The 14216-nt window shown below is 43.5% G+C and overlaps 1 protein-coding gene across 1 annotated transcript in view; it reads right to left on the bottom strand.

Moving 5' to 3' along the window:
• LOC125228604 (fat-like cadherin-related tumor suppressor homolog) overlaps positions 1 to 14216 on the bottom strand; it is a 258065-nt gene that overhangs the window by 75200 nt on the left and 168649 nt on the right. The window contains exons 4-10 of the mRNA XM_048133244.1: positions 11114 to 11336; positions 7401 to 10067; positions 6576 to 6852; positions 5275 to 5381; positions 4478 to 4688; positions 3190 to 3401; positions 1991 to 2254 (exon numbers count right to left, since the gene is read on the bottom strand). Of these exons, the coding sequence (XP_047989201.1) occupies positions 1991 to 2254; positions 3190 to 3401; positions 4478 to 4688; positions 5275 to 5381; positions 6576 to 6852; positions 7401 to 10067; positions 11114 to 11336 (3961 nt within the window). The remainder of the gene's footprint in view (positions 1 to 1990; positions 2255 to 3189; positions 3402 to 4477; positions 4689 to 5274; positions 5382 to 6575; positions 6853 to 7400; positions 10068 to 11113; positions 11337 to 14216) is intronic.

Genomic DNA, 14216 nt, shown 5'->3' with positions numbered 1-14216 from the left:
CTGCCTGCACCCCGGCCTGCCCCGTCTATGGTGTTTCGCGGGTCCCAGTCTGTAATCATTTTGGCCCACCTTTCCGGGTGCATGCGGCAGACATGTCCAGCCCAGTCCCACTTTAGCTTAAACTATACATGGGTGAATCTACTTTTTCTTGCCTGTTATTGCCATGGTTACGGTCCCCTGAGTCACGCTGGTTTTATACCAAATTATGCTACTTCAACTATGAAAACACGCATTTTTCTGGTGTTCACAAGCCTTTTCCTTAATTTTCCACCTACAAGCTGGGACCGTAAAATGGCAATAACAGGCAAGAAAAAGTTGATTCACCACATGTATAAATTGTATCTTTCCCTTCCCTTCAATTTTTATAGAACTTACAGCCTGCACGCCGCTACAGTCACTGTCCAACTCTCTCTCTCATCTTTACCCTTAAAAAATCTTCTTAACGTTACATCAAAAGCGTCAACTAAGCTCTACGCTTTAGTCTCACCGTACGTGCTTTTTTTTTTAATTATAAATGGGCTTACTCTTGGCCACAGACTAGCCAAAGGCAAAGACGTGGCCTACGATGGAGTGAGCTCGCCCAGAAGATGCCTGTTCACTCTTGATTTGAAGGTACCTTTTCAACTATGGCCTCTTCCAGCTGATGCCGCCTCTTTTTCCACTGGGTTTCTCGAGGTGGTACGTGCGCGACCTTGCCCTCTTTTTTAACCGCCTTCCAATTCTCAAAGGAAGGGGTTCTCAATTCGTCTGTATTTTTTTTTGTTTTTATTTTTATTTTTTTTAATGTTTGTTCCTCGATATCTCCGTCGTTACTGGACCGATTTTGAAAATTATTTTTTGATTGAATGTATATGCATACAGATTGGTCCCATTTTTCTCAGAACCCAGTTCTGATGATGGGATCCTGGAGAAATCGAGGGAACTCCTCAAATCTGAAAGACATACATATGGTGATTTTTGTGTTTTTAAAGGAACAGCATGCATTTACGTACGGAACAGAGACATTTGGTGCAGTGGAACTCCTGATGATGGTCAGAATGGAACTCCTCAAATCTGAACGGCACACTTATAGTGACTTTGGTATTTTTATAAGAACAGCTTACACTTACGTCCAGAACAGTGACATTTGGTGCAGTGGAACTGCTGATGATGGTCAGAACGGAACTCCTCAAATCTGAACGGCACACTTATAGTGACTTTGGTATTTTTATAAGAACAGCATGCACTTAAGTCCAGAACAGTGACATTTGGTGCAGTTGAACTGCTGATGAAGAGTGAGCCGCCCCTGGTTAGAGTTCCGTTTTGATAATCATTATCATCTGTAAGTACTTCAGAATCATCCAAATTTCAAAATTGGTTCAGAAATGACGGAGATATCGAATAACAAACATTAAAAAATATACAGACGAATTGATAACATAATCCAACATTTGAAAGTGTTTATCACCAAAACCCCAAAGGAAGGCAGTTTTTTTTTTCTTAAAAATTATATATATCTAACAGTAGCAAAAATGGACTGGGGTAAGTCCAGTCCCTATGATATCAAAAGCATCGTGTCTCCTCAACGCCCTAGTCGCATATTAATTATATCTTCCCAGACTTAGAGTTCACTTTCAACTCGCTGCACCCCTAGCTCGCCAACTGTATCTAGCAGCTATTAACACCATAGTCATCGTATAGTGTAGCAACAGTAGCAATGTATGAGCCAGTATCTTTATCCTCGTGAAATAAAACTAGGTACATATCAAATACAAAAAGTTCCTTACCGTGATATCAAAAGCATCATGTCTCCTCAACGCCCTAGTCGCATATATCTTTCCAGACTTCGCATTAACTTTCAACACCCCCCTCGCTGCACCCCTCCCTCGCCAACTATATCTAACAGTGCCATTCGCGCCATAAACGTCGTCTAAAGCAGCGACAGTAGCGACGTGCCAGTTGGTATGTTATCTTTGTCCAACGGTAAAACACAGATATATTTTGTACTCACCGTGATATCAAAAGCATCATGCCTCCTCAGCGCTCTAGTCGCATATATCTTCCCTGATTTCGCATTGACTTTCAACACCCCCCTCGCTGCACCCCTCGCCCGCCAACTGTATCTCACAGTGCCATTCACGCCATAATCGTCGTCGAGCGCAGCGACGGTAGCGACGTAAGTGCCAGTTGCGTCGTTGTCGTCGTCCCAAGACGGACGAGCGCCGGATCCGTCGTCCTCGTCGTCACTGTCCCATTCCGCGCTGCTGCCTTCGGCCTGGATAAGAAAAGAAGATTATTTCAAGGATCGGTCAATAAAGATAAGTGTCTATACAAGGTGCCGATGAGGAAACGAACTAATTTTAAACACGCATTTCTGAGGCAAGAAGAAAGACAAAATGATACACAGATCAGGAAATTTTGTAAAAAAATATGTTTCAGTACAGATGATGCTTTTTTTTACGCACTAGTGCGAGAAGTGGTTCATTATATGTCAGGTCGAAACTTCGGAGGGCCATTTGTACTGAAAAACGTCGTACGATACACGTGCGAAAAGGAAATTCGTAACTCGTGTCGATTTAAAACACTCCCTTTGGTCGTGTTTTAATTTATCGCCACTCTTCTCGAACTTCCTTTTTTTAAGCACTTGTATCGTAATGTACTATTTTTTTGTTATATTTGACATATTATGCTCTAAGGAGAGACAGATTCTTAGAGTTGTATCTACTTAGCAGTGGCGGCTGGTGAAAATTTCTGTTAGGCAACACTGAGCAAAAAGAAACGTACCTTAACATTAGGTACTTTACTAGTAATCAATTTTAGGCACATTTTTTTCTTAGAGCACCATATTTTACAGATGGTTGAGTTTGGACTCAAGTTTATCATTTGATACTGGGCTGTACCTTTCTGATTCTACAAGAGGTATGTATAATATAAGTTTAAATTTCTTCAGCAATTTCTCATTTATTTTGTGTTAAAAGCACACACTACTCAACGATAATTACATAGTTCAGAATTAACGGGTTACATGGTAAAAACCGTTCTACCTACCAGTGGCGTGGCGTGAAAATTTTTGATAAAGCCGGAGGGGTTTTCGGGATCTGTTTTGTATGGACTTCTACAGATACTGAAGAATTCTAGGGAACCCGTAGGGAATCGAGTTGTATCGAAGGCCCGCCACTGCTACCTACAAAACTAGTCCCATTATCTTACCTCTTCCGCCTGATCTGCTTGCATAGCCGCCGCAGCCGGCACTCTGATCTCGTAGAACCGCTGCGTAAACGCCGGCGCGTGGTCATTGACATCCAACAACGTGACCAGAACACGGACGGTTGTTGCCAGCTCGCCGTCCGAACAGGAGACTTCAAGCGCGTGACGAGGAGTCGCTTCGCGGTCCAGTGTTCGGCCGGTTGTCACGATCTCTCCTGGAAAAATAAAAAGTGAATACATAACTTTAATTTGAGAAAAGCTATTGCAACAACCTAAATGACATTTTAAGATTATAACTAACCACAAAATTAAAATTTTGAAAAACCCCCGACCGCGACATAGTGGACCGGTTTTCATGAAACATAGCTAAGAACACTCCCGACTAACTCAGATTTCATACAAAAAAAACTAAATCGAAATCGGTTCATCCGTTCGGAAGCTACGATGCCACAGACATACACACACACACACAGACAGACAGACAGACAAACAAACAGACAGACACGTCAAACTTATAACACCACGTTTTTGCGTCGGTGATTAAAAAAAAATAACTTATAAAGAAATATATACTTATATTGGACGTGCAAAAGTGCCCCTGTGGCCCATTTGCTGAATAAATGATTTTGTATTTTTTAACCCCCGACACTAAAACGACGGGGTATTATAAGTTTGACGTGTCTGTCTGTTTGTGTGTGCGTCTGTCTGTGGCATCGTAGCTCCTGAACGGATGAACCGATTTAGATTTAGAATTTTTTGTTTGAAAGCTGAATTAGTCGGGAGTGTTCTTAGCCACGTTTCATGGAAATCGGTCCATTATGTCGGGGGTTTTTCAAACTTTTCATTTTGTGCTTAGATTATATCACCAAAGTTTGTGTGTCTGTTACGGCTCAGCCACGACATTGGTCTAACGGCCCAGCCACGACATTGGTCTAAGCGCGGCAGCGGCGAGCGGCAGCCATACGTGCGAATGAAAAGTCCCATCGCTGTGTCTCGCTTCAATGTATGGCCGCCGCTCGCCGCTGTCGCGCTTAGACCAATGTCGTGGCTGAGCCGTAAGCGCGACAGCGGTGAGCGGCAGCCATACGCGCGAATGAAAAGTCCCATCGCTGTGTTTCGCTCCAAAGTATGGCCGCCGCTCACCGCTGTCGCGCTTAGACCAATGTCGTGGCTGGGCCGTGAAGACGATGAGATTCCACGATTCTGCCCTTTTCGTTCAGAATCTCCAAAACAATGTACAAACGACGAAGCGTGATTAAAGGTAAGATAATAATATTTGTTGTTTCAATACCTGTATGTTCATCAATAGAGAACAGCCCATCCGGATTGCCAGCGACAATAGTGTAAGTGATATTAGAAGGTGTCGGAGTATCATCAGCATCATCAGCATGAACGATGGCCACTCTTGTGCCGGCGATGCAGTGTTCAGGAATTGATGAGGAGTATGATGCGCGTTCCGGCCATGGTGCCATGTCGTTTACATTTTCTACTTCGATGTAGACCTGAAATACAATTTGTTGAAACACTGGTGTGGTAAGCAAACATCTTTTCATTGGGGGCCCAACATTTTGTAGATATTTCACGGGGCTAGACTTAGATTAAAAACACTTACTTCAAATATGTAAAAAGAGGTTATCTTTTTGCCAACAAATTGGCGAAGATTTAAATCGTGATTTGTGTAATGTGTTTTCTGTAATAAATAAATAATAAACAAACACAAAAATGCAGTTACTGCAGTGGTGGCCATTTCGCACATTATTTTGAAGGACGGTAGAGAGAAAGATAAAATATTACCGCAAGCCGTACTTTGCGTACCAGTACATACATATTATTAAATCATACACCAAAGAAAAGCGATCAAGTCCGCTGGCATGACGACTTTCCAGGGTACGTAGCGAACTACACAAACGCTTAGGTACTCTATCGCTCTTCCGTATTGGCGCAACAGAGCCAGGCTGCATTTTGATCGGTATTACTTGACCGCAACGATTATTATTTGACCGCTCTGTAGGTCACTCATTACAAATTTTTGAGAGTTCTCCCTGAGAGGTCTCAAAAGGTCAAAAGGGATTGCTTGAAGGGCCTTACCTCAACGCAGGTATGTTGGGGCACAAGGCCGTGGTCTTGCGCGCACACCGTGAGCCAGTAGTGCGGTATGTTCTCACGGTCCAGAGGAGACAGTGTTCGGATCACACCTACAAACAAACAAAATTTATGAAGTATATTATCAGTTATCATTGTTATCAAAGAATAAAAGGATATTTCTACCGGATATGGACTTGGACGATTTTATATATTTTTGGTCACGTCATGAGTCATTTCATCGGGATGAAATCCATTTTTCCTAAAGCAGTTTCAGAAGACCAGCTTTGATAGTGATACTCAGACTCAGTGATTATTTAACGATGGATACAAGGATTCCGAAGCGTCACGTCACATATTTTCCACACAAAGTTTATATCATAGGTACTACGGCCAATTAATTTTTTAAATGGTCGTCGTAACACAATGCCGATATTTATCTACGTACCTGTGTCATCTATAGAGAAATGCGCCATCCCAGACCCTCCAACGATGTAATAAGCCAGTCTTGAATCCCTCCCCGGTGGATCAGCATCCGTAGCTAGCGCATGCAACGCCTTAGTCCCAATAGGTGCGTCTTCAAGGACAGAGCCAGTCAGAACACAGCGTATATAGGAGCTTGTGTGTGTCTAGAATACTTTTCTGATGAAAATATCCACGAACCTGTATCATCTATAGAGAAATGCGCCATCCCAGACCCTCCAACGATGTAATAAGCCAGTCTTGAATCCCTCCCCGGTGGATCAGCATCCGTAGCTAGCGCATGCAACGCCTTAGTTCCAATAGGTGCGTCTTCAAGGACAGAGCCAGTCAGAACACAGCGTATAAGGAGCTTGTGTGTGTCTAGAATACTTTTCTGATGAAAATATCTACGAACCTGTGTCATCTATAGAGAAATGCGCCATCCCAGACCCTCCAACGATTTAATAAGCTAGTCTTGAATCCCTCCCCGGTGGATCAGCATCCGTAGCTAGCGCATGCAACGCCTTAGTCCCAATAGGAGCGTCTTCAAGGACAGAGCCAGTCAGAACACTGCGTATATAGGAGCTTGTGTGTGTCTAGAATACTTTTCTGATGAAAATATCCACGAACCTGTATCATCTATAGAGAAATGCGCCATCCCAGACCCTCCAACGATTTAATAAGCCAGTCTTGAATTCCTCCCCGGTGGATCAGCATCCGTAGCCAGCGCATGCAACGCCTTAGTCCCAATAAGTGCGTCTTCACGGACAGACCCAGTCAGAACACAGTGTATATAGGAGCTTGTGTGTGTCTAGAATACTTTTCTGATGAAAATATCCACGAACCTGTATCATCTATAGAGAAATGCGCCATCCCAGACCCTCCAACGATGTAATAAGCCAGTCTTGAATCCCTCCCCGGTGGATCAGCATCTGTAGCCAGCGCATGCAAGGCCTTAGTCCCAATAGGTGCGTCTTCTCGCACAGAGCCAGTCAGAACACGTTCACCGAACGTTGGAGCGTGAGCGTTTTCGTCTACGTCGAGTACTTCTACTATGAGAGTGGCTTCGGACCAGAGGGCGGGTTGACCGCCGTCGGTCGCACGGACTGTGACGCCGTAGACCTGAAAACGAAATGTCTTTAAAAACCATACTCATTTTGTACCTATCATTTCACTTACACTTACTGGAACACTTGAAATTATTCCAAGACTGTTTTGGTCTCATTTTTGATATTTATTTTGACAGTTCTTCTTTGTCATCCTACTTCTATGTTTTTGTACACAGCACCATAGACTATCTTATCTTTGCACAGCACAGCTTGATGCACGGAAGTATGATGTCTTAAACCCTTCTGATGTCGCCTGTCAATTTTTATTATTGAAAAAGTGACCTTGACATTTAAAATAATATATTAAAATTCCCACGCACTGATCAGTGCTTAGACATACGAAAGGTTAAAAAGCTAGCTTTATTGACGTCTTGTCAGCTTGTCAATATACTAAAAGGAGCAAAAGGAGCGACTTCATTTTATAGAAACACAACATTAAGATTTGTAAGTTAAATTAGAATTAAATTTTTCTTGTGATGTCTGCGGACGGTGCAAAACTGCAGATATACTAATTTAATGGGTCATAACGGCTACATTTTACAAACTTTGATGAAAACTAACCTGCTTCTCCTCAAAATCGAGCCGTTTGTTCGTCCTCAGCACACCAGAGCGTTCGTCCACAACGAACGCAGCGTCATCGCCCTGATCTGGCAGCGAGTACGTCACCTGCCCACCCGCGCCCAGGTCCGGATCAAACGCGTCCACCACCGCCACTAATGTGCCGCGAGGGACATCCTCAGGTATGCGAGCGGAGTAGGAAGCCAATCCAAAGTGAGGAGGACAATCATTAACATCGTCAACCGCTACTCGGACTAATGCTTCTGCTGAACGACCACCACCATCCGTTGCTCTAAGAGTAAGCTCGTATAACGCTCTTTTCTCTCTGTCTAACGCTGCACAAACGCGTAACATTCCTGTGTCACGCTCAACGCAGAATTCACCATCAGCACCTCCTGCTAAACTGTAGGTAATCTTTGCGAATTCACCCGCGTCGCGATCTGTTGCGTTCGCACGGAAAATCGCAGTCCCGTTTATCGCGTTTTCTGTCACTCTAAAAGAGGCTAAGGTTTTCTCGAAGCGAGGAGCATTATCATTGACGTCAAGAACTGTCACTGGTAATAAACGGGAGGCGGAGCGGCGTGGTTTCCCGCTATCCCAAACAGAAACGTTCAGATAGTATTCACTTTCTCTCTCGCGGTCTAAATATCCAATAACTTGTAGCTCGCCTGTGTCAGGTTCTATTCTAAAGGCGGAGTCAGGGTCTCCACCAGATATCCCGAATGTTAATAGTCCATTGTAGCCTAGATCTCTATCTCTTGCTGTTAATTTCACTAGCGTCGTTCCAAGCGCTACAGATTCATTCACTTTAACTTCTACAGGGAAATCTAGGAATTCAGGCGCGTGTAGATTCTCTCCATATCTTGATGGTGCTAGAGGGAACTCGTCAGCGTCTAAAGGTGCGTTACTTCGTTCAGCTGCTGCTAGTAGTTCTGTTAGTCGTCTCGCTACGCCGGTGTCTCGGCATTCTAAAGCACCTGACGCTGGTCCAGCACCTGCTCCTGTCAGATGGAGGACAAGTGACGTTGGGTCCGCAAAATGCGTTCCATCAGTAGCAGTCACATTGAGGACTCTGCTGTCAGCGCGTACTGATGCTAGATCACAAGCTAAACTTAACACGCCTGTGCCAGAATCTAATGCGAAACAATTATCATCATTTCCACCAACTATGCGGTATGATACGACATCTCCTGCGTCGAAGTCAATTGCGGAAAGCGTCACAATCTCTGCACCAGCTGACAGGCGGCGAGGTAAATAACCAACGCAATCCACTCTTTCAAATTGCGGTCTGTTATCATTAACATCAAGTAGTCTTACACGAAGTCTTAACTCTGCTTGCCGCCGATAAGGCAGACCCCAGTCGCTAGCGCGCACTCTTAACATATAATCGCGTCGCATGCTCTCATAGTCTAGTACTCTAGCGGTGCGTACTGCACCAGAAAAATGGTCCACGTCGAATGGCACGGGTTGTAAATTAGCTAAACTGTAGGAGATGTAGGCGTTTTCTCCGGAATCCGCGTCTCTTGCTGTCACTCTAGCTACAACAGCGCCAGCGGGGCCGTTCTCAGGCACAACTACATCTAATTCGTCCTGCTCGAAGACAGGATCGTTATCGTTCGCATCTATGACTGCCACTTGCACCTTAGCGGAGCTCTGTTTCCTCGTGCCAGCATTCCCGTGATCCACAGCAGCTACTGTTAGTGTGTGGAGCGCTCGAAGTTCTGCATCTAACTCTTTTGCTGTATATAAAACTCCTGTATCAGGATTCACCCTGAACTCTCCGCCTTCATTCCCACCTACTATTTCTATATATACTCGCGCATTGCGACCCTCATCTCTATCGGATACTTTTAGCCTTATTACAGGCGTATCTGGTGGAGCTGTTTCTGAAACTGTACACTCGTATAGTTCTCGACTGAAAACCGGAGCGTTATCATTAGCGTCCGTTATAGTTACAGGTAATGTTAAGTAGGATGAGCGCGGTGGACGACCGGCATCCTTAGCACGTAAAGTTAAATTGTATCCTCTAGGTGTCCGCTCACGGTCTAATAAAGCATGAGCGAGCACATCCCACTCTCCAGGTTGAGCTGAAGGGCGCACTCGAAAATGTCCATCAGGGTCACCCCCGACGATTTCCACTGACGCGATCCGTCCTTGTTCGCCGGAATCGCGATCCGTTACAGCTACGATAGCGTAGACTTCTGCTGAGGAGTTCTCAACGAGCTCGGGTAGCCGCCGAGCGCGTAGTTCGGGCGCGTGAAGATTCGCTCGTGCTACTCTAACTACTAGCGAAGCGCGTGCTGCCGCTGCTTCGTCACCGCGCACAAGTAAAGATTGTCGATCACGGGCTAACACTGTAAGCTCATGCCGCGCGCGTTCAGACGCTGATAACGTCCTTGTAATAGTCACCACACCACTGGTAGGATGCACTGCGAACTGATCAGTGTTCTCTTCGATACTATAATAGATTTCCCCGTTTAACCCTAAGTCGGCGTCTTCGGCAGACACCCTGGCGACGCTGGCGTGCGCTGGCGTGTCCTCTGGGACCAGGACGTCGTACTCTGTGGGGTAGAAGAGCGGACTGAGGTCGTTGACGTCGGTGACGGTGATGGCGACTATAGTATCCGCTTCTAACTGCTTTCCGGAAGGCAGCTGAGCGGTCGCTCGTATCTGGAACATTGGGAAATTTTATTAGTCTCAATCCTCAACTAAATAAGAACATGGGTAAGTATAATAGCAAAGAGGATCGAGTATTATAGAGAGTTACTGTCGAAGTAAAATGTGTTATCACAGTGCATAGACTGCCATCTCTTGACACAGGCTTAAAACTTTTGAACCTCAGTTTTGACAATTTGGCCCATATTCTTAGCTTGATATGTGTTAAAACGTCAAATATTAATATTAGCGCCATCTAGCTGAGCGCACCCCAAGGGTGTAATGCCATCTAGGCCACCTTACCTTTTTCTGTATGGTACTGAGGTACGTTTTTTCCTTAGACTTTATCTGTCTATACGGAGTTATATATATGTTTGATAAAAGACATTGACTCGGTCCTACATTTTAAACATGTTTTTTTCCTTTATTTCCGTACCGGATACGGAACGGACATCCGTGTAAGACACGACTATTATGGCCGACTTAAGTATTTGAGAGGTACTTCAAGTTTATAAGTCCTTCTTCTCCCTATTGAGCATATCAGCGTGCCTTGAAGAGCTTGTGTTTATCGCCGCGTCGGAGCCAAAACGGACGTCCGTATTAGAAACGAGCAGCGTCAATAAATTAAGTACTTACTTCGAGCAAGAATGAATACTGGACTGACAAAGCCCATACAAAAAAGCGTACCTACCCCTGAAATGTATGGGCCTTTTAAGTTTAAAACTAGATGGCGCTGTTCGCAGCCTGGAAGTGGTCAAAATCATATTTTCCCCAAATTTATTTGCGTGTTTTTATGTTTTATAAGAACACATTTTGAAAAAATAAATATGTAGGCATCATCAGTGTAGTTATGATAGTATTTAATAGGTGGCGCTAAAAAATCGAGGTACGATTCTTAGTATGAACTAAGTATGTAAATCCTATATAAATAATCCTTGCTTTCGCTCTTTACACACTAGCGTGCCTTGAAGAGATTGTGTTTGTCGCCGTGACGAATCTGATACGGCGTCCGTATTAGACACGATTAGTAAGACTGACTTAAGTATTTGTGAAGGACTTACTTCGAGTTTATAAAAGTCCTTCCTCTCCCTATTGAGCACGTCAGCGTGCCCCGCTCGTGTCCTGATGAAGCAGAACGCGAAGTCGCCCACAGCGCGGTCCTCCGCCTTGAAGAACTTGTCCTTGTCGCCGTGCCGTATCCGAAACCGGACGTGCGCGCCGGACGGGAGCCGGACGCCAAGCGGAGCCGAGGCCGGCGGTGGGAGCGCCGCTGTGCGTGGAGCGCTGAGGAATTAATAAAGTACATATTAGTATTATGACTAAAACAGGGCGAAACTTGGTACAAATACACTATCCAATGACCAAACCAAGTGCAGACTTGCAGTCATAATAATTCTAAGAAAATTGATTGGATTTATGTATTTGTTTTAACGTGAGTTTCGGGTGCGTGTGATTCAACATTTAAAGCTCGGTCACACTTGCGCGTCTTGAGAGCGCAGCGTTAGCGGAGGGGTAAGTAATACGAGATATAAGAACGTATCGTATATTACTTATAAAATATACGCTCACTTTGTATAAGCTTGTTCAGCATAACGTTCACTGGTTATAATGCTCAAAATCGATAATAGCAAATCATCTAATTTCGAAGTGGATAATGTTTATTCTCTATAATATCAGTGTATATAAAGATTAATGTATATAACGTTAAGGATACCTAATATTTATAACATATATTAATCAATTATTCTAACATCAAAAGGTGTAATATTCATAATATCTAAGATCTATGTTTATAACGTTTGGGATACCTAATATTAATAACATATATTTTTCAATTAATCTAACATCAAAAGGCGTAATGTTCATTCTGTGTGTAAGATTTTAAATGCATAATAACCTAACCTAACCCACTTTCTTAGCAACAGTTTTGTATGGGGGTCGCAGTTCTAACCTAACCTAAACCTACTTTCTTAGCAACAGTTTTGTGTGGGGGTCGCAGTTCTAACCTAACCTAAACCTACTCTCTTAACAACAGTTTTGTATGGGGGTCGCAGTTCTAACCTAACCTAAACCTACTTTCTTAGCAACAGTTTTGTGTGGGGGTCGCAGTTCTAACCTAACCTAAACCTACTTTCTTAGCAACAGTTTTGTGTGGGGGTCGCAGTTCTAACCTAACCTAAACCTACTCTCTTAGCAACAGTTTTGTATGGGGGTCGCAGTTCTAATCTAACCTAAACCTACTTTCTTAGCAACAGTTTTGTGTGGGGGTCGCAGTTCTAACCTAACCTAAACCTACTTTCTTAGCAACAGTTTTGTGTGGGGGGTCGCAGTTCTAACCTAACCTAAACCTACTTTCTTAGCAACAGTTTTGTGTGGGGTCGCAGTTCTAACCTAACCTAAACCTACTTTCTTAGCAACAGTTTTGTGTGGGGGTCGCAGTTCTAACCTAACCTAAACCTACTCTCTTAGCAACAGTTTTGTATGGGGGTCGCAGTTCTAACCCAACCTAAACCTACTTTCTTAGCAACAGTTTTGTGTGGGGGTCGCAGTTCTAACCTAACCTAAACCTACTTTCTTAGCAACAGTTTTGTGTGGGGGTTGCAGTTCTAACCTAACCTAAACCAACTCTCTTAGCAACAGTTTTGTATGGGGGTCGCAGTTCTAACCTAACTTAAACCTACTTTCTTAGCAACAGTTTTGTGTGGGGGTCGCAGTTCTAACCTAACCTAAACCTACTTTCTTAGCAACAGTTTTGTGTGGGGGTCGCAGTTCTAACCTAACCTAAACCTACTTTCTTAGCAACAGTTAAATGTTATATATGGAGAACGGTATGGTATATATAAACTGATATTAAATATTCGTTATATTAACTAATGTTATTTATGGTGGACGGTATACTTAGTGTGTGGTATATGTATAAACTGAAATTAGCTAATTTAAACATTATATTAAGAAATGTTATGCACGGTGAACGGTATACGTAGTGTATGGTATATAAACTGAAATTAAGTAACGTAAACGTTATATTAAAAAACGTTATGTAAAACTAATATTATGGCAATTCAGCGTTATTTATTACAAAAGTATTGATTTTGGTGTTATATCTAACGTTCATTATTGCTGCTGAACGTTAGTAACATGAAATTATATATATTAACGTTATATCTCGTGGGACGCACCCTTAGCGGAGCGCAATGATGGCGGTGCGCCGGACAGAGCAGATTGCGAGCGTAATCAAAGCGGATCGGCGGCGCAAAACGTTCGCGCGGTCACACATAACACAGCGCCCGTTGGGAGCGGACTTGCCTGAATATGGATTAAATGTTAACCATTTAGCTTATCTACTTTGAATACGCTTGCAACTTGCGCGTATTCCGCTCCGCTAACGCTCCGCTAACGCTCCGCTAACGCTACGCTATCAAAACGCCCTATGTTTGGCCGAGGCTTTAACATAATCAACTTGTGAGAGAATAATGATTTGAAGTAGACGCGAAAGTTAACAGCATGTCGAATAAGACCCAAGGTAATATTGGAAATAAGTCACATGAAGATTATGAAATATTTAAGGTGAGATATTATTGAAGGATTAACTTGACTAGACCATTTAAGTTGACGCACACTTGAGTTCACTAGCGTGGCTTTAAGTATTGTGTAAAGTAGTGCTAATTTACGTAGCACTGGCAGTAAGGCTAAGGTGCAAGAAAGCTGCTTTTCACGCCTTCAGGCTTCTTTTTTACACAGTTAAGCTTTTCTCGCTTCAAGTTTGATTCAAGGCTGTATGAAAAGGCTTTAAGCACAAGCTTTGAAGCTTTCACAGTACCCTAGTAACTAAATACGTACCTGTTTTATTCTAATTTTATCCTGAAAGAAGTTTAAAAGAACGAACGCCTGAATTATTAGTTACATGTTTTCAAGACGAATACTTTATACGTTTATCATGGTTGTAAAACTAAATTAAAGCTCGGCGACACATGTGTGTTTTGACAGTGATAGGCGGAGCGTCAGCGGAGCGCAATGATAGCGGTTCGCCGGACGAACGCCGGCGTTGCTCCCAGCGGACGCCGGCGGGAACTAACGAGCGCGAGCTGAATGCGCTAACGCTACGCTTTTAAAACGCTTTATGTGTGGCGGAGGCTTTACTTAAAAGGTTCCAGGGTGAACTAG

The sequence above is a fragment of the Leguminivora glycinivorella genome, chromosome 8, assembly GCF_023078275.1.
Source record: "Leguminivora glycinivorella isolate SPB_JAAS2020 chromosome 8, LegGlyc_1.1, whole genome shotgun sequence".
Taxonomy (NCBI): Eukaryota; Metazoa; Arthropoda; class Insecta; order Lepidoptera; family Tortricidae; genus Leguminivora; species Leguminivora glycinivorella.
This window is presented reverse-complemented; position numbering and strand designations above follow the sequence as displayed.